Here is a 22,969-nt window from a genome sequence, read left to right as displayed (position 1 = left end):
TATATGGGTCTTACTTGGGGCTCTTTATTTTGTTACTTGCACTTGTCTTTTTATTCTTAAAGGGTGTTAGATATCTGATATTATCTGATCATCACAGATTGTTTTGGTTTGGAAATACTTCTTCATATAGAATTTTTTCCCCATTTTTTTGTATTTGGGTAAGATGAAGATGCTGAACCATACTAGCTATGAAGAAGGAAAACAAATGATCAGTATGTAATAGGCCGTGTGTGCTTTTTCCATTTTGTTGATAAGAGTTAGCAAAATAGTAGAGAGTATAAAGTGACTGGCCTTTGCAGGTAGAATTTTCTTAACAATCAAAAATGTCCTCTGTCCCTACTTCGCTGGGAAAAGGATTTAATAGGTAACATGCAGATTTAGCATACCTCCCGGAAACGTTGTAGGTTTATCAGATCCTCAGACAAATGATCAGAAAATCTACCACTTATCTTATCATTTGGACATATTTTGTAACATTCCGAATAGCTTTTTGATGTCTCAGTCTGGTTCAAATGTGGAAATAGGATGAAAGAAGAAGAGTAAAAGCACCCAAATAGAAATGGAATACATTTGGACTTAATCTTTTGTCAAAACAACAAAAATTTAGGTGTAAATGCTTATGTAAATAGAGATAATTAATTTTTTAATGGTAGCAGCAATGTTTAAATGGACTGAAGAACTGTCCTATTAATTTCTAATCCTCACAGTGAACCCTGCCGAATGTAACAGTACCACAACCCTGCCCTGCCATCAGCCGTGGCTAATGATCCAAATGGGGGTGGGGGTGGGGGTGAGTTAAGAAAAGATGATGTTTTGCTTTTAGTTATATGTACTTGTTGTGGTTTTTAAAGTAAGACATTATAGATAGTGTGAAATCCATAAGAAAGTATAAAAATAAAGTTGTATCCTGAATAGAAATCTTTTAAGTAAATATGGTGTCACATTTTAAGCCAGTGTGATTCATGTATTATCTCTTATGGGATATTAAATAATGTAAGATTTAATGATGTACCTTTTGCGCAGCATATTTACATGACTCTCATTCTCATTTTACAGGAAAAGAATAATTTAGAGATAGATTTAAACTACAAGCTTAAATCGTTACAACAACGGTTAGAGCAAGAGGTAAATGAACATAAAGTAACCAAAGCTCGTTTAACTGACAAACATCAGTCTATTGAAGAGGCAAAGTCTGTTGCAATGTGTGGTAAGTGTCAGTTTTAATATTTTCTACGTGATTAGTTTTTAAATAATGCCAACAAGAAGTTTTTAATTTGATCAAAATTTAATTTTATAGTAGTTTAAACTCTTAGAAATAGTAAATGATAATCTAGGAAAAGGGTAAGGGTATCCTCCTTTTTTCTTGTTTGGTACCTTCCATTTTTAAAAATCACAGTGTCACCTGTTAGTTCCCTTACTCTACTACTCTCTATTCCCTGCTCTGTACTTAATTATGTGTACACCATGCTTCTGTCATATTGAACTACTTTTATTTATTTCAGTGTGTTAATAATTGCCTGCCTACTTTGGACCAGGCACAACTGGAAATACAGCAGAAAGTAAAAGACAAGAACTCTTTCTCTTAGACAGTGTGTTCTGGTTGTGAAGATAGACAAAAAAGTGAATAAATGAAAATAGGTAGATTTAATCATTGGTGTGAAGAAAATACAATATGGTGATTTCTAGGTGGTGCTACCTTTGATGGGGTTCTAAGAAAAGGCCTCTCTGAGTTAATAACATTTGAGGTAAGAACTGAAAGTCAGAATGAACCAGCCATTTAAAAAGCAGGAGGAAGTATGTTCTATGCAGAAAATATGGTAAATTTGATATTCTTATTTGAAGAATAGAGGGAAGCCAGGGTAGTCTTTTTAGCTGTGCTAGGATGTGTAGTTTATGTTTTTAAAAGACCTCTCCTGCTGCTGTGTGGAGCATGCTTTTGAGAGAGTTAATTGTATAAAAAGTGGTATCAGTTAGAAGGCCACAGGCTATAGGCATTGGTGGTAATAAGGTGGAAAGAAGCAGAGATACAGAGCACAAGAGATGGTTGATGAATTGGATGGAAAGAGAGAAAAGGAATCAAGAAAGACCCAGACTTGTCACTTTAATAGCTACATGGATGGTAATGCATACTGAGATTGAGATGAGTAGGATAGGAGGGGAATAAAGGTATGTGTTTTAGATATGTTAACTTTGAAAAGTGTATTAGATATCTAGGTGATGTCAGATAGTCAGTCAAATATTCAGTTATATCTAAGTCTGGAGCTCAGGGGAGAGGCATCAATTGAGAAGTCATGCACACAGCCATATGTAGAACCTGGTAAGATCAGCTAAGGGAAGAATAAGGACAGGAGAGAAGAGGAATTACAATGGAGCCTGAGGCAGGTGAACATTTGGAGGTCCTGTAGGAGAGGAGAAGCCAACAACGGAAACCAAGAAAGAACAGCCAAAGAAGTAGTGGGAAAACCAAGAGAGTAGGGTATTAGAAGCTCAAGGAGTAAGTTATTGAAAAAAATCAGGAACTTGTTCAGTATGTTGAATTCTGCTAAGGTCAGTGAAGGTGAAGGCATGTACATTATGTGTCCTCTGAATTTTGCACAGTGGACGTCAGTGGTTACCACACGAGGAGCAATTCCAGTGGAGTGGCATGGGGATAGTAGCCAGCAGGAAAGAGGTGCATGTGTAGTTGGTGAAGCACTGGAGATAGTACATGTGGACAACTTTTTCAGGAGTTCGGCTGTGAACAGAGATGGGATAGTAGCTGAAGGAGGGATATGAGATCAGTGGAGGGTATTTTAGGAGAGAGAATAAATTATTTTGTTGATGGATATGGTTTGGTTGGGAGGGAGAAATTTGAGGGGGCAGGAAAGGGATGAAATAATTGAAAGAACAAAGTCCAGAAAAGAAGTGAATGGACGTGTGTTTGATTAGAGAGACAGAGATTAAGAGGTGGTGACTGTATTGATGCAGGTGAGTTTCTGAGTCCAGGGGGCAAGATGGGGAAGCTCCATTCTGATGGCTTCTGTTTTGGCACCTAGAGAGCAGTCTCTGAAAGTGAAAACCCAGACTTACTAAATTTGAATCCTGATAGTGCAACTTAGGAGTTGCAGGACCATAGAAAATTAACCTCTCAGAACCTTAGTTACCATATCTCAAGGAAAAGAACTTCACTGTAGACTGATAATTTTCTGCTAATAACTAAAATAGGTATTATACTATCATGGAACCTTGTTTATCTGAGTTGCATAAATTAAAGTTTGTGTCACAGCCTTAAACCTGTTGAAACTTTTCTGGAACAATACTAGATATAGACTAATAACCACAACCTTATATTTCTGCTTTTATCTGATCTACCTCCATTTTTCTCCTTAGTTACTCCACTTTTATTTCCAGCTATACTTCCACCTTGTGGTCTGCAAATGGCACTGAATAATCTCTCATATCATTGGGCAAGGCCTGGATTTGGAAGATGTCTTATATTTTTAAGATTCCCTTCCGTTAGGGATCCCTCTGCACAAATAATTCGTAACATTAGACCTTGTATAATGAGGAGCTCTAGTAGAGTCCTGGGGTAAAAACAGGAGGGAATTTTGGCACCACCACGTCTTACACAGTTCATAAAAGTGGAAGGTATTAAAATAATCTCTTTCTTTAAATGTACGTTTGTAACTTCTTCTCTCACAGAGATGGAAAAAAAGCTGAAGGAAGAGAGAGAAGCTCGAGAGAAGGCTGAAAACAGGGTCGTTCAGGTTGAGAAGCAGTGCTCCATGCTGGATGTTGATCTAAAGCAATCTCAGCAGAAGCTAGAGCATTTGACTGAAAATAAAGAAAGGATGGAGGATGAAGTAAGAAAAATAGTAGATTTCGTTCATCTTATAAAAGAGAAAATCATTGTTATGACTGAAAAGTCACTATCTGTAATTTAAACAACTTGGAGATTTGCATGAAATAATCTATTTGTATCTGTGCTGACTGCTGTAAAGTGACCACTATGTATGTCCCCAGCTCCTAGAATTTTTTTCTTCGAATAGTTACTAAACATTCACACCATAGGCTTACACCATTTTGCATTGTGACAGCACAGCTGTACAGAAGTGTCCCAGGTCCTCCCCTGAAGAAACTGACCATTTGCTTTTTAAGAATATGAAAAAAACAAAAACAGAACCCTCTCTATTATAAGGTATCCAGTAATCCCAAAGAGGGGCATTGCTCTTAGATTTCAAAAGAAGTGTTAAGCTGCAGAGTCTCGCTTGACTTAGATTGATAGAAAGCACAGGGTACACATTTACAAAGCAGTAAATAAATGGATAAAATGACATTATATCCTAGTGATTAGTATATGTACTTTAGAAATTATAAGACCGAAAGTAATTAGTCCACATACATAAATTAGAGAGGGGAGAAAGAGAAGACTAGACTAATGAGGAACGCCTCCAGAAAGGAAGGATGGGATGCTACCTATATTTTAAAGGTTGAGTAAGACCTGAAAAGGTGATAGTTTGAGCATCAGGAGCCTGAATGGGTAGAGGGAACATTGTAAGTACAGGTAAAGGAGTGATTACTGAGTACTTAAGAAAACAGGTAAGTGAGGGACAAAAAGGGGCCTGACCTGACCAGAGAAGAAGAGACATGCTGAACAGTCATGGGGGAAACTTGGAAGTCAAGTAGTGATAGTCTTTAAAACTTAAAATGGGAGCTGTAGATGAAAACACTTGTTCAGGTAGCAGTATTAAATTAATCTGGTAGCAGTATATAGAATGGACTAGAAGGAAGAGCAATTACAGACACCTAATAGAGCCAACATACAGGAAGAGTGTATGTTGAAAATTTGAGAGATAATATTAATTGTTTAAGAAAACATAACTTTTGACCCCCTGTTATCTGCCCTGCTCTGTGCTAGGAGTTGGGGGGCTGAATAAGATAGCTATGATCTTGACTTTTGTGGAACTTACAACCCAAAGGGAAAGACAGATACTAAAATTGTAATTACAAGCATGACATATTTAAAGAGGACATGCCAAATAAGAGTGTTAGGACTAATCAGGTCTGGGAGGTGAGGGGCGCCTCACCAAGGGTATGACATTAAAGAGTTGAAGGAAGGGGAGCAGAGTATAGCTCAGAGATTAGAGTGTGTGCTTAGCATGCAGGGAGGTCCTGAGTTCAATCCCTAGTATCTCCGTTAATAAATAAATAAATGACCTAATCATCTCCCCCCACCCCCAATTTAAAAAGTTGAAGAAAAGAATAAATGAAGAGGGAAAGACAAAGAATAGCATGTGCAAGAACTGTGTAGTAACAGAATTTGTCACATTTGAGGATCTGAGGAATATGACTGGATTTAGATAGCCAGTGGGAGGAATAGAAAAATAAACAGAGCAGATCGTGAAGGGCATTGTAAACCACTGGAAGAATTTTAAGTTTATTAGTCCCAACATCTCATAAGTACTTGATAAATATTCATTGAATTGAATTAAATATATATTCAATCTGTTTTGTAAACTTTGGAGGGTTGTAGATTAGAGCACAAACATTTATGAACAGGGAAATTTAAATACCATTTAGGAGTGTCCCCCCTCAAGTGGCTTTTATGCTCACCTTCTAGTCCTAAATTTCCATACAGGTTGGAGTACAAAGAAACCAGATTTCTTTTCCCCCCTCAGATCTCATACCTGAACTTGGGAATTAATTTGACTTAACAGTAAATTCTGCAGTAGTAAATGCATAGAATAATATTCTTTAGAGTACTAATGTTCTCTCTTTGTATAAGGAATTATAATGTACTTGAGTTTTGATTAGTATTTTTTCAAATAATGTCAAATAAGTTATTAAAGAGATTCACAGTCCAATTATTTTTCTCATTCACAGGTTAAGAATCTAACTCTGCAACTGGAGCAGGAATCAAATAAGAGGCTGTTGTTACAGAATGAATTGAAGACTCAAGCATTTGAGGCAGACAATTTAAAAGGTTTAGAAAAGCAGATGAAACAGGAAATAAATACTTTATTGGAAGCAAAGAGATTACTAGAATTTGAGTTAGCTCAGCTTACAAAGTAAGTCTTGGAAATAACATTCTTGATTTCTTTCTTTTCTGTGTTCAGCATGTTTATGTGTTTGATATTTTATGGGTGCATAGATTATGTACTTAGAGTTTGTGAAAGGAAGTCTTAGAAAAAGGCATTTAGAAAAGAATAAAAGAATGTATTTGCAGAGAAGGCTTGCAGGGGAGTTCAGGCTTTAGAAGGACAGGCTTATTAAATAAAAAATACATTAGTAAAGGGGGAAAAAAGGACATAATCAAGGGTATTGACTTTACAATAAGTCTGTTTATGGTGGAGAAAACACAGTTTTTCGTATGATTTTCATATCCACAGAAGTCATCATGTTTCTTCACACTAGAATTTCAAAAATCAGAAATAACCTTCTTTTTATTAAGTCTTCAGTGCCTTATAGGAAATGTTCAAGGTTTCTTTATTTTGGAGGCTAGAATTAGGCATGATGATCCTGTGTATTTATTTGTTTTGTTTTGTTTCTTTGGTTTATCTCAGAATGTAAAATGTCCTTTTTCTTCTTCTGCTCTGAGATGTGACGTACCCACTTACTTGAAATGGAGACAAAGCCAGGTGTCAGTATTTTAGAATTTGTATAAGGACATGCTTCAGAAATTTAATATCAAAGATAGATGTATCTTATGCCAAATCATGTGGTTTTTATTTCTTCCAAATTTATGTTGTGTTACCTTCACTTGCCAGCTTCATTTACAATAGAGTAATTCTTGGGTAAAATTGTCAGTTTTTATTTTGTTAGTTTTGTATTGGTGAAACTCATTTTCCCTTTTAAAGCCACAGTTTTCACCAAGTACTGTGTTTCATAGTTTTCTTCTCCCCAAATAACTTTCACTTAGCATTCAGCTAATAATTATTATCTACTTTCTATCAATCATATGCTGAAAATAAAAAAAACTTACAATCTAGTATGAAAACCTAGCAGCCACAGATGAATTATTCATCATTGAATATCTGTGTCTTTGGGCTGCATTGTCTCTGTCTTTTTGATTGTGTTCCTCACTGTGAGCAGTGTTTACCTGTATGTATTCCATACATGTACTTGCCTCTTTATTTGTTACTCCTCCTTTGTCAGTTGTTAATGTCTCCCTTCTTATTCCTTATCTGATTAGTTCTTTCCACCCTCCTTGTGCTTAATATGGCATTAAATTATTCTTATTTATTAAATTGTTTTGTGTTTTAAACTGTTTGCTTACTACATAAGACATTTTAAATGTATCCCTAAGAAAGCTTTTCTCTAAAAATTTTCATTTTTACTTTTGCGTTTTGGATTAATATACAATTAATATTCTCCTGAAAGTGACCTTTGGTGACAAGTATTCCCTCTACATTGTGTATAGTATCATTTTATAAGGAGCAAAATGGAACCAGACAGGGTGGCATAACCAAATAAAGCTAGTAAAGTGATCCTGTATAATGAAGTATGGTTTTTAAAAACAAAGGTTATTTAGTAAACCCTTTTTATTCTAGCAACTTTAAGAAACAAAGAACAATATAAAGTGCAGTATAAATAGGAGCATTTGTTGACTGCTTTCTCTTTTGTCTGAAGGCAGTACAGAGGAAATGAAGGACAGATGCGGGAGCTACAAGATCAGCTTGAAGCTGAGCAGTATTTCTCGGTGAGAATCATTTTTAACATATAGACTGTTTCAAAACCTGACTTAAAACAAGGTATTTAGATTTTTAATGTGAACTATGATTCTTTTTCAAATGACTATAAAGTGGTTTTCTCCCCTTTTTATGTGCCCATCTCTGCATTTCATTTCTGAATCTGAGTTTGTGGTCTGTTTAGCTTTAAAAAAAAATGACCTTTTTTGTACAGATATTTCCAGAATTGCTGTCAAACTAGAGCTACACGTAGGACTTTGTTAACGGCTCTGTCTGCCGGGTAGCAAGCTCTGGTGGTTTAGAGTGCCTGTGTTATGTGTGGTTCGTGTACGCACACTGCAGCGGCTTGCATGCATACATGTCTGTAGGTGTAACTACATACGTTGTAGGTATAACTGATGTCCAAGAGCTTTTTCTTATTTTTAGCTCCGTGTGCACTTTTTGCATCTGTTGTGCTTTTTCTCTGTAAAAGTCATTTTCATCTTTGTAGGGGGCCAAGTTATTTTCACTACTACTATTGATGAACATTTATAGTTAGTGCTTTGAGGCTTTGTTGAAGCCTCTGAATTTTTTGTTTCTTCTGGTGCCAAGCTTGTGCTCTGCTATGTCAACCTAACATTTATCTAGCTGCTCTTACTATTACAATGGCAGCCGCATTTCCTGTGAGCTTTATGCAGTGCAATTAAATGCATGGAGTTTGAGTTGCATTGGTAAACATGCCCTAGAAACCAAGTGTAAACAATGCTGGAAATAGTGGTTTCCCCAATAAAAAATCTGGGCACATTTAGAGCTCTGCAGATGTTCATGGGATTAAGAGCTTCATGCTGTACTCCACTCATCTTCTACCTAATAAACATGGTAACTTTCTATTTTTTGTCTATTTCTTCTTGGCTTATTATACCATCACTGGAATATGTTTTTAAATCTAAAAAAATTCAAGTTGTTGAAAAACCCTATCCTTGAGTGTAGGTTAACCTTAATTATTCAAAGTGTGTAGTACTGATTTCTGCAAAGTGGTCTGTAGTATCATGCACACCTTCTTGATCCTAGGCTTCCACAGAGTGATCATTCAGTGTCTCCATCTTTTAGGATAGATGTCAAATGACTTACGGTGGTTCTGACTTACTCCATTGCTTGTGAGAACTGGGTTAGGTATTATTAAAAAGAAAAAAAAACTAAAAGGGTAGTTTAAAAAAAAGAAAGAGACTTCAGATTGGAGGTTTGCTCTCTAACCGCAGTGCGTAACATAGTGTGGGTTTAGTACTTGCTCATACCTGTTAAATATTTATGGATGGAGTTGGCAGAAACCTGGTGAGTTTTGTAAGAATCCTTGTTCTGTAATAAGTACATGTTATTCATGTGTTTATGGATATTTCTTCTACCTCTCTCAGCCATCCACTCCATCAACCAAAAGAGAAGTGGTTTCTCTAACATTATTCACTTTAAGAATAGATCTAACATTTAAATAAGTAGTGCATGCTACATTTCTTTATGTTTTCCCCAAATCAATATAATATGTAATACATTTCTGAGGTGTAATTTCTATATAGTAAGTTGTACCCATTTTAAGTGTACAAGTTGATAAGTTTTGACAAATGTGTATACTATGTGACCACCACCAAAATCAACATAAAAAACATTACCTTCACCATAAAGAAATTCTCTCCTGGTCATTTGGAGTCAATCTTCCCTACCTACCTCTGTCTGCAGACAGTTGCTGATTTGCTTTGTCCCTTTGGTTATTTTTACCTGCTCTAAAATTTCATATACGTGGCAGTACGTATTCTTTAGCTCCTGGTTTCTTTCAAACAGCTTGACAGTTTTTAGATTTATCATGTGTATGTATCAGTAGTTTATTCCTTTTTATTGTTGAGTAATATGGATATATCACAACTTAAAACATTTATCTGTTGACAGATATCTGGAGTTGTTTACAGTTTAGAGTTAGAGAATAAAGCTACAATGAAAATTCATGTATAAGACTTTGTACAGATACATATATTTGTGTTTGCCTTGGGTAAATACTTCGGAGTGGAATTGTTGGATCATGTGTTGTTTAACTTTATAAGAAACTACCAAACTTGTTTTCTTAATCCACCATAAATACTTATTTCTTCTTATGGCTTATTTTTCAGACACTTTATAAAACCCAGGTAAAGGAACTTAAGGAAGAAATTGAAGAAAAAAACAGAGAAAATTTAAAGAAGATACAGGAACTACAAAATGAGAAGTATGTCCATTTTACTTTAGAACTAGAATCAGTGCTACAGCAAAGCATTCGTAACTTGAAAGATAGAGAGTAGAGGTGCCATTATTCTGATGGCAATGGGATAGCAATCTTATTCAGAATAAATCAGACTAGATTTAGACTAAAATTTGCCTTTACGGTGAGGAAATAATTTGATCTATTAACACTGTAACAGTTGTACAGGAATTCATTAAATTGTGACAGTAAATTGTTTTCAAGGGTCTCTCAATCTTCAGACATCTACTTGTATATAAATAGTTCATGCTATATTTGCAAGCCATTACTTTCTATTAGGTAAGTGTAATTAAGGTCTTCTTCTTTGTAATATAATACAGGTTAATTTCCATTGCATATGTGCTTAAGGCCTTAGAAGGAGCTGATCTTACGAAGCTGTTTAAGTGTAACCACTGCTCATAGTTAAATCGTGTCAGAACAAACACTAGTTTTCTTACATCATTTTTTTCTTTTTCTATATAACCTTACCTTTGAAAGAATTCTTTTTAAAGTTTTAACTTTTATTGTTGAAGCAAACAAATGCATAAAATAGCAAAACATATACCGTTTCATGAATTACATGACAAATTTCATTACAACCACCACCCATGAACAGAACCTTGCTATCTACCTCAGAAGCCCACTGTACCCCCCTCCTACTTAGGCCTTGTACCCTCTCACCACGAGAGTAATCACTGTTCTGACACTTCTTTGTTGAAGGAACCGAATCATTTTCCTCAGTTATGATTTTGGTGATTCTGTTTCCATAGTTAGTTGAACATTTTCGTCATCCTTCTGTGTTTCTTGCAAATCAGTGGTTAAATCTAGAGTTGCACTGTCCAGTATGGTAGCCACTAGTCACATGAAGCCATTGAAATTTAAACTTTAGTTCATTAAAATAAAATTAAAACTTTAGTTCCTCGGATGTGCTAGCCACATTTTAGGTGCTTAATAGTCATATGTGGTTAGTGTCTACTATATTGGACAGTATAGGTGGAGAACATTTTTGTCATCATAGAGAGTTTTATTGGATACTCCTAATCTTAAACAGATTCAGATCTGATTTTTAGAGGGAAGAAGACTACCTCATAAATAGCCTTGTAATGTTTGCCTGCCTCTGTTCTTAGCAACCATTTTAGATCCTTAATACATTAGGTGACGTCCAAAGTAGGTACAGAATTACATTTTCTGGTTTTTCTCTGTGACAGTAGTAAACTCCTTGGATAGAGTATAGTCTGTTGTCTGTCATTTGTGTGGCATCTACAGTTTAATATGCAATCCCAGTTTGTATACATTCACTGTGAAGGGGGCACCCAGTCTGCTACATACTATAGTGTTTGTTATGGTTGATATTTTGGCCCCTGTTTGATCTGTTTAAGAGAAATGTATTGATCGTGCTTGCCGGTGATAAAATTATTAGTAAGTTATGGTTCTTACCTTCAAGTGCTTCAGAATCCAGTCAAGAGACAGATAGAAGTAAGGTATGTGGTTATGAAAAGTGCTGTTGGAACATAGTGAAGGAATATATATCTCATCGTACCATGTGGGATTCAGAGAACATTCCCCAGGTGGCAACTAAGGAGAGTAAACTTCTCTGGGGATTGGGATATGGGGAAGAGTCCGATATAGGTAATACTCATTTTTTAAAATTGTCTCACCCCAATAATGTGTGCTTCCTGAGGGCAGGGAGTTTGTTACTGCAGTATACCTTACTTCCTAGAATAGCGTTTGGCACACAGTAACATGCAAATAAGTATTTGTTGGATAAGTGAGTGAATTTTTTTTTTTTTTTTGTAGTTACAATATATCTTCCTCTTTGGTCTTGAGACAGAAAATTTTATTACTCTCTTAGTAGAAAATAGGTGGAAGTCATTCATTCATTCATTCATTTAGTAAACATTGAGCACTTACTGGGTATAGAGGTTGCAATCAAGATAGCTAATCGAAGACCAGCTCTTTGGAAAGAGCAGGCAAGCTGGAGTGATCTGGTCGTGGTCTGAATGTCAGGTCTGAAAAGCTTTACAGTGTAATTCCCAAGGAGCATTCCTAGAATAGTTTATAGTGGTTTGCAAATGTATTTATGAGTCCTCATAATCTCATTCAATTTCAGAGCTGGACGAGACCTCAAAAATAATGTAGTTTAAACCTCTCGTTTTATAGATTTGATTAAATTGAGCTCCAGGAAGTGTAGGGAACTTGCCCAGTTCCCTCACCCAATTCATTAGTGATAGAACGGAGATAAGGGCCAAGGTCCCGCCTCTTGATTTACAAGCCAGTGACTTTTCCCCTGTGCCATGCTACCTTTCATTCTAGACCCCGACAAATTCCTTTTCAAAAGTAGTCTTACTTGCCATTTTTTAATTACCTTTTCTTAGTTAAGCAAAATAGCAGGTACAAGATTAAAGAGTCCTTTACTTTTACAGTTTTTCTAAGTGTGAGAGGTTAAATTCATTACTTTTATAGAAAGTTTGTAATAGTTTAAGATTCATTTTAACAATAAAATATTAATTCTTTTCATCGCTTAAATATAATTGTGTTTTTAAGCAGATGATTAAGTTGGAAGAATGAACTGAATTTGTTTATATCCATTTCTCTTTTGAATCTATTACAGAGAAACTCTTGCTACTCAGCTGGATCTGGCAGAAACAAAAGCCGAGTCTGAGCAGCTGGCTCGAGGGCTTCTGGAAGAACAGTATTTTGAATTGACCCAAGAAAGCAAGAAAGCTGCTTCAAGAAATAGGCAAGAAATTACAGATAAAGATCACACTGTTAGTCGGGTAAGTGTGATATTAGGTAAGTTATGTGATTACAATTTATTTAAACCTAAATAGGTCACATTGTACAGTGTTAGGGTGAGTGTATGTGCATGAGTGTTTACTTATACACAGTGGTCAAGTTGTGCTCACATATGACATGGTTTATATAATCCAAAACAATTGTTAATGATCGAAATTATTCAGTATATTGGGGTTTTTCCCTTTCTGGCTATAGATCTTAATATATTTTATGTGAAGAAATGCTTAGGTTAAATTCATTTGTTTTATTATCATAATAAATTACAACTGATTTTATGGCCAGAATTCTATAAAATTCAGAGAGACTCTTAGGAGATGAAAAATTCTTTGTGGATATCTATAGATCTATTATAGAAAAAATAGTACTATAAACAGTTACCCATTCCTGAAATTTATACTATGGTCTACAGATCGTGGGGCTAGAAAGGGGAGTTAGAGAGATTTTTCTTCTTGTTAAAGCCACCATCAAGTGCTCTGGTGTAGATGAATCTGGGTCAAATCCCGTCTTTGCCTCTAAGAAGTTTCGTGGTCTTTCTTGGCAGTTTGCTTTAACTTCTCCAAGCCTCAGATTCTTTATCTATAAAATAGAAATAATACCTATTCCACAGGATTTTTACAAAGATTAAATGAGACAATAAAAATAGAATGGTGAATAAGTACATTACTCAAAGTAATTGTTGGAGGATGGAGGGAATGAAAAGTTCCTATCAAACTCAGAGGATACCTTGAGACTGAAAAACAAGGCAGGCAGCTCCATATAATCAGTGGATCAGTTTATTATAGGGTAACTTGCTCATGGGGGGGATCGGGCAGACAATGTTCCAGAAGCATTCAAAGCTGCACACTCCACACCAAGGGGCCATAGGGATGATTTTGTAGTTAACCTAGGGTATGGGGGTAGGTACTTAGAAACAAGAAGGTGCACTCCTAAGTCAAGATTTATGAATGGATAACTAGTCTCATGGGTACCAGCAATACATCAGCAAAGGTTTTCATCATTATTTGGGGACTAACAGAGCCTACAGGCCACCTGGTGTTAATGATTACTAAATAATATCTATTAACTACAAAGCCCTTGATGACAGAGAAATTATTTTTTTGCACAGTACAGTCCTGAGTAGGGTCAGGGAAAGGACAGGAGGAGGAACTATTTGGGCCCAAGATGGTATTGTTCATGCTTATAGCCATACAGTTATCAATCAAACATTTTAAATTGTCATTTTCATCATCATTATTCAGATGAAGAAACTAACCCAGAAAGACTGACATGCTGAGGGTCACTAACTAGAAAACCAAATGCAAATTTCCTAGTTTCTAGCCTTGTTCTCTTTTCATTACATCTTTTGTTCCTTTCCTTCGTATGTGTATGTACACACACAGTGAAATAATTTTTGGAAGCTAACCATTGTTTTAAAATATTTTGAATTACATCCACATATTTTAAACCGGAAATCAAACATTTTTATAGCTAAGCAGTATCTGACCTGTTCTCATCTATAGAAAATGCAAAGTGTTTTTGAAAAGTTGTTGCTTTAAATGAGAAACTAGCAAAGGGACGATATAACTTAAACCTTTCTGTGCTTTGTTTAGCTAGAGGAAACGAACAGCATGCTAACCAAAGATATTGAATTATTAAGAAAAGAAAATGAAGAGCTAACGGATAAAATGAGGAAGGCAGAGGAAGGTATGTAGAATTGTTTTAAAAAAATCATAATGTTAAATAAAGTTCAGAGGTAAATCTTTAGCTATTCGTGTTGTGCATTAGGTTTTTGAAATACTTGTTTTCATGTGTTGAATAACTTGTGTAGAACTTAAATATTCTTACTGCTCCCTGCCAAAAAAAGGTAAATATGTGACATGATGGATGTGTTAATTAACTTGGAGGGATCCTTTCACGATATATACATGTATCAATTCATCACATTGTACACTTTAAATATCTTAAATTTTTACTTGTCAGTTATACCTCAGTGAAACTGAAAAAAATTAATGAAGTTAGTAAAAGTTGCTATGTAGTATATACTAATTTGAATAAAATTACTGTTAATTTGCAAAGCAGAAATTAATTAATTCCATGCAATAACATTTTATATAATTTGTTGACAGAATATAAATTGAAGAAGGAGGAGGAGATTAATAATCTTAAGGCTGTCTTTGAAAAGAATATCAATACAGAACGAACCCTTAAAACGCAGGTATACAAGCTCTCAGCCTTTTCCATGTGTTTGGATTTGAGTGTCATAGTTTCAGAAGTTAATATTTGCTCTTCATGTCCTTTTTCTTAGGACTGAGATGATAAGGTTCAAACTTTTCATTGTAACAAATAATGTAATATTTTTCTTAATTAAATGTGGAAGACTTATTCAGGAAATTGGATTTCAGCTAAGAAAGGTAGTTCGTTTAGTCATTTGATTAGTGAGAATGTGTTGTAGGTTGTATAGAAAACCTGTAATTGACAGTCAGAAAACTTAATGAAGAAAAACCACATCCTTGACTAAAGCCAAGAGAGAAGAATGGAGAGTAAGTAAGAAATTTACAGGAGTGCATGTATCATTTTTGCTTTATATTTAAATTATGCAGCTAGGTCAGATTTTTTACACTAAAATGTGGTATCTTGTCATTTTACTAAGTTATCCAGTAGTTTTAACTCTTCGTAAGGTACTGTGTACCTCACTTGATTTTTTACAGTAAAATAAATACCGTCTACTTAATAATAGCTTCTTGCCACTAATCTACTCTCCCTCTGAGTAATCCTTCAACTAGAGTAATCTTTCAAAAATGCATTTATTTAATACCTGTTGAAAATCCTTCAGTGGAGGTTTTACTTCCCTTTATACCAAAACAGAGATGAAGAAAAAGATAGACATTTATTACATAAAAGTTCAAGTCCAAAGGAACATCAGTTGAAGGAAAATAAACTAGGAAGAATATTTACATTTATATATAAATGTAAATTTTTATATATATTTATATAAAATATATAAATATATAAAATATATAGATAAATAAATATATAATACAAGTATAAAATAAATATAAATAAATATATAAAAATATAAAGAACATCTGCAGACAGGAAAAAGACAATCCAGTAGAAAAAAGAAAAAGTAAGGGACATTTGAGTGAAAAAGGAACAGTGAAAAATTTTTAAAGTCTCAACTACAATAGTAAACCAAGAAATAAACATTAAAACAATTATAAGGTATCTTTTTAAAAGTCAAATTGGCAGATTTTTATGAGTTATAATAGGCAGCTTTGAGTATATAAGCCCATGGGGAAAGTCTATGCATATGAAAACAATTTAACAGAATAAAGTATTTGTGCAGTTCTGTGATCCAGTGCCTGCTCATTTAGGAATTTATCCTGTATAAATACTCCCATAAATGCTCAAAAGAATTATGTATAAATATAATTGCTACAACATTATTTTTAATAGTGAAAAAAATAACCCAACCACCCATCTATGAGGTATTGATAAATAATGATACATGTATGCAGTAGGATGCAAAGGAATCATTAAAAATTAATGAAGTGGATTTACATGTAATGACATAGAGAAATAGTGTTTACCATGATATGTGATAAAGTATTAAATTTAAAAAGCAAGTTGTGGCACAGATTGTATGGCACAATTCCAACTTTAAATGTGAATATATATATATATATGTAACCTACTTACACTACACATAAGGAAGAGACTAGAAGGATATGCACCCAGCAGATTGAAAGAAGAGAGAGGGCTTTAGCAGAAGTGGTCTTTGAGGAGTGATTTTGCAAGGGCTTTTCACTTTCTTCACGATGTACCTTTGTATTTGATTTCTCAATAAACATGTTAGATTTACTATTAGAGAAAAACCAAATACGTGTTTACGTGTTCAGTGAACTAAGTTTTTGTGCATTGAAACAATTATTCAAGGGCTCTTTATCCTAGATGGGATCTACATGGAAACAATAGTGGTTTGGGCTTTTTCTGTCTTGATGGAAAAATCTGTGATTTTTCTTTTAACTTCTGCAGAATGAGTACACTATGTCTTAATGTTTTGCGATTTATGTAGCTAATTTCACGTGCTTCTAATAGTTCTGTCTCATTTTGAATGTATTTTTTTCCTTCTGGCAAAAAGGGTTAGCCTCAGCTATGTTTACAACCCTTTTCAAAAGGGCCTCAGTGTGGCCCATCAGGTGCCCTATCCCCCTACTTTCCTAATTGTTTAAATGACAAAAATTATCATGGGTTTTTTTTGTCTGTGTACTATTTCCTCTAATTGTAATGTGTACCTTGGCTCCTTGCGTTAATACCGTTTCCTCTTTGCTTATCCAACTCCTGTTTGTTTTTTTAAGAAACATGTGGGCACAAAAGCAAGTCCTCGGGGAAACCTTCCCTGCCTTCTGCAGGTCTCTGTCAGGCACTGCGTGCACAGCACCCTGCTTGCCTCTTTCTTCTTACCTGCCATCCGGACCATAATGCTTGCTTGCCTGGCTCCTCCCCCAGACTAAGATGCCTCTGGGGCATAACTGTATTTTCTATCCTTCTATCTAGTGTTCTATCTACTGTCAGAGTTTTTACATACAGTATTATAAATGCTGAATAACTGTTGAACAATAAATGGATTTTTACGAGCCTGTCTGTTTCTCGCATTTGAACAATAAGTCAATAATAGTTACTTATGCCACCAAGTTATCATGTCCCAGCCTTCCTTAGGTGCTCCTGCTTTTCACATACACACATGAGAAAAGCCCTGCTTTCAGATTTTAAAGAAAAAATACATTTTTAGTGGAGATTTAATTTGAACGGCTACAATAAGGATACTTATTAATAACGTTTTAATATTTTAATAGGCTGTTAACAAGTTGGCAGAAATAATGAATCGGAAAGATTTTAAAATTGATAGAAAGAAAGCTAATACACAGGATTTGAGAAAGAAAGAAAAGGAAAATCGAAAGTTGCAGCTCGAACTCAACCAAGAAAGAGAGAAATTCAACCAGATGGTAGTGAAACATCAGAAGGAACTGAATGACATGCAAGCGGTAAGGTTTGTGTGTGTGCGTTTGTAGAATTATTTTAAATTGTTACTATTATATATATATATATATATATATATATATATATACTATCTATTAATCTTATTTAGATTTTTTAGTATGAAATGCATACTTAGGTTTATACGCTCCACAATTTGATTACTATTACTGTCATATGATCCACGATCTTGAAAAACAAGAGAGGTGTTGTGTTGCCTATTAACTATAACTTGACTAATTTTTACCCATTAGCATCTGCTTGATTAGAGATGTTGCTTTTTGAGAAACAACCAAGGGTTTTGCCTCTTTGATTTCAGACTGAAATTGAAATATGGCTGGTATAATATTGACTATAGTTTAGGTAGAGGAATTGAAGTATTGTAGCTTTTGTGTTTTCTCTAATCAAGACTCACTTTTCTGAAATCAAAATATCAGACTTAAGTGTTTGATACTTTCTGGCTTAATAGAACGAAATTGAGAACATAGTCCTTGATCCTAGACAGACTTAGATCCAAGCATTGACTCCGTCATTTTTGGTTTTACCATCTGAGAAGCTTTGTATATCTTTTAAACTAGTTCACTTGAAGCCATAAAAGAATTTTCTGTTGTTTTAATAGGTGTTTGGTTTTGGTTTTTCGTTTTTGATGCTTTGTATCTAAAAAACAAACAAATAAAAACTTGTTTAAAGCAAAGAGAGAAGGAGCTTATCCAAGCAATGTATTACTGAGGGAGAGAACTTGCATTTTTATAGTTGTATTAAATCTGTGATAGTAAACATTCATGAAATTTACAGTAAATTTTTGGTATTAGCAATTCTGGCTTACTTATTTTATAGTTCCATTAATTCTTCATTTCTTAATATTGGAAATTTGATCTTTATTCTTCATATAATATATATTTTTAAAATAGCAATTGGTAGAAGAATGCACACATAGGAATGAGCTTCAGATGCAGCTGGCTAGCAAAGAGAGTGATATTGAGCAATTGCGTGCAAAACTTTTGGACCTTTCGGATTCTACAAGTGTTGCTAGTTTTCCTAGTGCTGATGAAACTGATGGAAACCTTCCAGGTAAGGATATTTCTATTACTTCATTCAAGTTTGCTTAAACATCATGAAAATTAATGTAGTTTCTTTCACTTGATTTTCTACCTCTTTGTCATTTTGTCCATGGATTCTTAAGAAGGAATTTATGTTTCTGATAGCCAGCGTCTGATGATATATGTATACTTAGTGCATTTTATATAAGAAAAGCAGTCATAAACAGTCTTAGGCTATTAAAATAGATGAGTGACTCTACCTAAATAGAAACTTGAGGAAGTTTATGAATCAGTATTGAGCAGCCTAACTCCGTGGTGATAGTTGAAGCTGCCGCTACACCTCTCTCTTTAAGGAAAATTGTACATGTTTTCATGAGTAGTAGCTCTTTAATGTTTTGTGTGTTTTTGTGCTAAAACTAAGAACTATTCTTAATAATCAGAACCACAGCAGCTCTATATAGAAGCTTACCTAATGTGGTGATAAACTTTACTCAGGCTTGTTTCAAATTTGGAGGAATAGATAAGAGGGATTGGGAAATGCAGAGAGGGAGCAGGGAGACAAGTAAAGGCAAAAGTCAGTGACTAAGATTTTAGCCTTTTTCTTTTCTCTTATTTTTCTTCAGTGGAGAATCAATTAAAAAATAAACACAGCCTCATTCTTGGGTTCATTGTAGTGTAAGTTATATTTATGTCTTTTTAACAGAGATAAGCAATACACACAGGTTCAATTTAGAAATGAATAGTTTAGAAATACTAAAACCTGCATTTCCGGTTTTAAAGGCATATACACACAACATGCACACATTTGATGTACTACATATTCTTAGTTCAGGGTTTTGAAAGTTTTGTTTACATGGTCTTAGACTTGAAAATAGATTTTAATTAATATATTTCCAGAATAGTGCATGAAAAGAAAGCTGTTGATGAAGCAGCACATTTGATAGGATAGGGGTTCTATTTTAACAGATAGTACTTGTTTTCTTGAGCATTTGATGGACTACTTGGAAAATTTTATGTTTTGTTCTTGGTCAAGAAAGTGGGGCTCAAAGTAGGAAGTCAGTTGTTCTTATTTGTATTCCATGTAAACCCTGCCCTCATTCTTTTGTGGCTTTGCTAGCCCAAAATGAGATACCTGGGAAAGGAAGGGCAGGGAATAAATATTTCTCACTCCAATGGTCAAGAAATTCCTTCTATTTTCCTATTTTTGGCCCTCTGAAAGCTCTTGCATCTTGAGAAATTATAGGTGCACATCCTTATCAGAGGATCACTTTGCATTTAACAGGGGTCTCTAGCTTCAGATGTTGTTTAAACATCTTTCTAAAGGTATGACTTAATCATCAGTTAAGAAAGTATGACTTTTAGGGGTGTTTGGCTACATTCTTTCACTTGTTCAACGGAAATTGTAGTTCAGATTCCTTCTTCATTAACCTCAAGATATTTCTTGAGTTGTTTAGTTAAAGGAGATCTTGCTCTAGTATAGGTTAAATATCCTGGCAAGGCTTTTTGTCTTTGTTTCAACCATTCCCCTTTAACTTTGTTTAGAAAGTCTTACTATGTAGGCCTTGGTTTTCTTTGTATTAAGTTAAGCATTTCAGAGACTGTCCATTATTGGTAAATGCTATTTAGAGGGTTTGAATTGAAAAATGAGTTTAGGGGGAGGTGATGAGCTTTATCTTTCATCCTGGCCTATTCAGGAAGACTAAACAAAGTATCATCAGGCGGTTTGATAGGCTGACTTAGGTGAGATATTCAGTAAATACACTTAGGAATTAGTCAGCAAAGAGATTTTAAAGTGTTTCTCTGGCTCCATTCTGAGTATATTATTTAGAATAGCTGTGTATTTTCAGAGATCTTTCTTTAAAGATTTTCAAAGTTCAAACCAAGTAGGGGACAAAGAAAAGGTGCTGGTGGCCATCCTTCATTGCTATAAAAGGAGACCAGTTAGGTATCTCTTTCTCTATTACTGTGTTTTCAGTCTTGAAGCTTTATGAAGGTTTCTACGGTGCTGAATCTTTTCATATCAAAGACTGACTTTCATATTGCAGGTGGAAATTAATGGATAATCTTTATCAATGTTACTTTACCTCTGTGTCAGATATTTTGCTGGTAAAGTGAAATTCTGTACTAAGTCTACTATCTACTAGTTACCTGGCAAATAAAGTTAAGGTTTTGTAGTCATATCTGTGAAGAATTGTAAAGAATTTTGGTATTCATTCTGAATTTGAGAATTACAAATCATTTAAGTGCCTGAAAGATTTTTTTGAAAGTGACTATTTTACTCAGTTTGGGAAATTAATAAATGAATTTAAACTACAGATTTAAAGAGAGGACTTTGAATAGTTAAATAGTTAAAATAAAGACCTTTTCAAATAGAGATCATACTTTTAGTTCAGTGTGATGGGATTTTCTTAAGTAGTCAGATGGATAAACTGATAATATGACTTTCATTATTTCTCTTAGATTCCATCATTCATATCAGATTCTCATTTAATTATCTTGTTTCTCTGGAGCTCAGCCTCTGTAGTCCTCTCAGCTGGCATCTTGTCATTAACTAGGTTAAATCTCCTCTAAGTTTCCCAATTCTAAAAAGCTTAGAAAAAATTGTTGAGCCTTCTGTGACTTATAAACTTTTGAAGTTCTTAAAATCACTTTCATTCTCTTATGTCTTCATCCTGTTTGGTTCTGTGGCCTTAGCACACTGTGTGAACATAAAGGTTTAAGGTTGCCTATTGCCTAGATGATGAAAAGACTAACTTGATGACTGGCTCTCCTTCCTTGGTTTTTTTTTCCCCCCTTCTTTTGAAATTACTGACCTAAGAAACTAAAAAGAACGTAAAATTAGATAAAATATAAGGAACACTTGGTTATCTGCACTCATTAATAGTCATTTTCTTTTTTTTTGGTGGTGGTACTGGGGATTGAACCCAGGACCTCATTCAAGCTAAGCATGCGCTCTGCCATTGAGCTGTACCCTCCCCCCAATATTTATTATCTCTTATGGATTATATGCATCACTGAGCTTAGTTTACCTGCTTCTCTGAGGGGAATTCACCAGAAGGAAAGACTAAAATTCTCTCCTATAACATTATTGTTTTAAATTAGCAAAAACTTTCACATATCTTGAGCACTTTTTTTGAGTTCCTGATTTCTTCATTAATTTAAATTAGAGCAAATATAAAATTGGACTTATTTGATAAAATGCCTTTGAGGTATAAAATTTCTCTAGGGATACTGAAATGACAGTGTAAAATCATAACATGCAACAATTCATTGAAAATATGTTTCATTTAATATATTCAAAGAAAACCCTGACAAGTTAATCCAAACCTAGAGCCAGAAAGCTTAAAATATTTCCGGCATTCACTCTGACAGAGAAATAACTTGGGGTGGGGGAAGAGATATTTTGGCATACACAGTTTTGTATAAATGTCAAGATTTCAGTAGTTTGACATCTTTTATTTTTAGTGAGAAATTACTGGTATTAATTGACTTAAGAGTAAGAGCTACTATTTTTGGGACAATGAAGGGAATTTTTCCTAGGAATAACTGTTTTGCTTTTGTCTAAGATAGAATATTTGTGAATGATCAGCAACCTTCTGTATGTTATTTAATATAAAACAGCCTTTGGTTTTTAAATTACAACTATTGTTTACAGAGGTTGACTTTAATTGGCTAATTCAGAAAAACGCAAAATGGTAAAATAATAAATAGAGATTTATCAAGTACCTATTCTGTGTGTCAGATACCGTGGGGTTTATTAAAATAAAAGTGTGAGTAAATGGTCCTTCGTGCTCACAAAACTTACCAAGGAACTACCTAATGGAACAAATTAGTTTTAAATGAACTGAATAAGGGCAGCTAGGAAAGAATTTGGAAGAAGAAAGGGATCATTTCGAGCTGAAGTTTCTCATTGTTTCACTTTAACAACTATAATTTAGATGAAGGGGAATAACGAAAAACAAACAACATTAGGGACATGGAAGAAGCTGGAACAAAAACATTACTCCTGATTCAGTTAACTGCAAAGCTTGTTTAAGGACAGAATAGCATTGTGCTCCAGGTATTTGAATTCAGAAATCAGACAGCTCTCCTGGGTGAACCCAAGAGCTTTGACAGTTGCTGATTAACCTCGGCCAGGTCACTTCACCTCTCTGAGCCTTAGTCTTTTCACTTGTAAGTGGCGGATGGCAGTAGAACCTACCTTATCG

General features: G+C 34.6%; 1 protein-coding gene across 2 annotated transcripts in view; it reads left to right on the top strand.

Moving 5' to 3' along the window:
* Nucleotides 1-22,969, top strand: part of ROCK1 (Rho associated coiled-coil containing protein kinase 1) — a 106,730-nt gene that overhangs the window by 74,092 nt on the left and 9,669 nt on the right. For both annotated transcript variants that reach the window (XM_032467442.1, XM_006191773.3), the window contains exons 18-27: nt 1,057-1,207; nt 3,682-3,842; nt 5,863-6,047; nt 7,609-7,678; nt 9,803-9,897; nt 12,521-12,686; nt 14,295-14,388; nt 14,811-14,899; nt 17,541-17,729; nt 18,633-18,792. In XM_032467442.1, coding sequence (XP_032323333.1) covers nt 1,057-1,207; nt 3,682-3,842; nt 5,863-6,047; nt 7,609-7,678; nt 9,803-9,897; nt 12,521-12,686; nt 14,295-14,388; nt 14,811-14,899; nt 17,541-17,729; nt 18,633-18,792 — 1,360 coding nt within the window. The remainder of the gene's footprint in view (nt 1-1,056; nt 1,208-3,681; nt 3,843-5,862; nt 6,048-7,608; nt 7,679-9,802; nt 9,898-12,520; nt 12,687-14,294; nt 14,389-14,810; nt 14,900-17,540; nt 17,730-18,632; nt 18,793-22,969) is intronic.

The sequence above is a fragment of the Camelus ferus genome, chromosome 24 (assembly GCF_009834535.1).
Source record: "Camelus ferus isolate YT-003-E chromosome 24, BCGSAC_Cfer_1.0, whole genome shotgun sequence".
NCBI classification, from domain to species: domain Eukaryota; kingdom Metazoa; phylum Chordata; class Mammalia; order Artiodactyla; family Camelidae; genus Camelus; species Camelus ferus.
The sequence above is the reverse complement of the archived record's forward strand: the minus strand, read 5'-3'. Positions and strand labels throughout refer to the sequence as shown.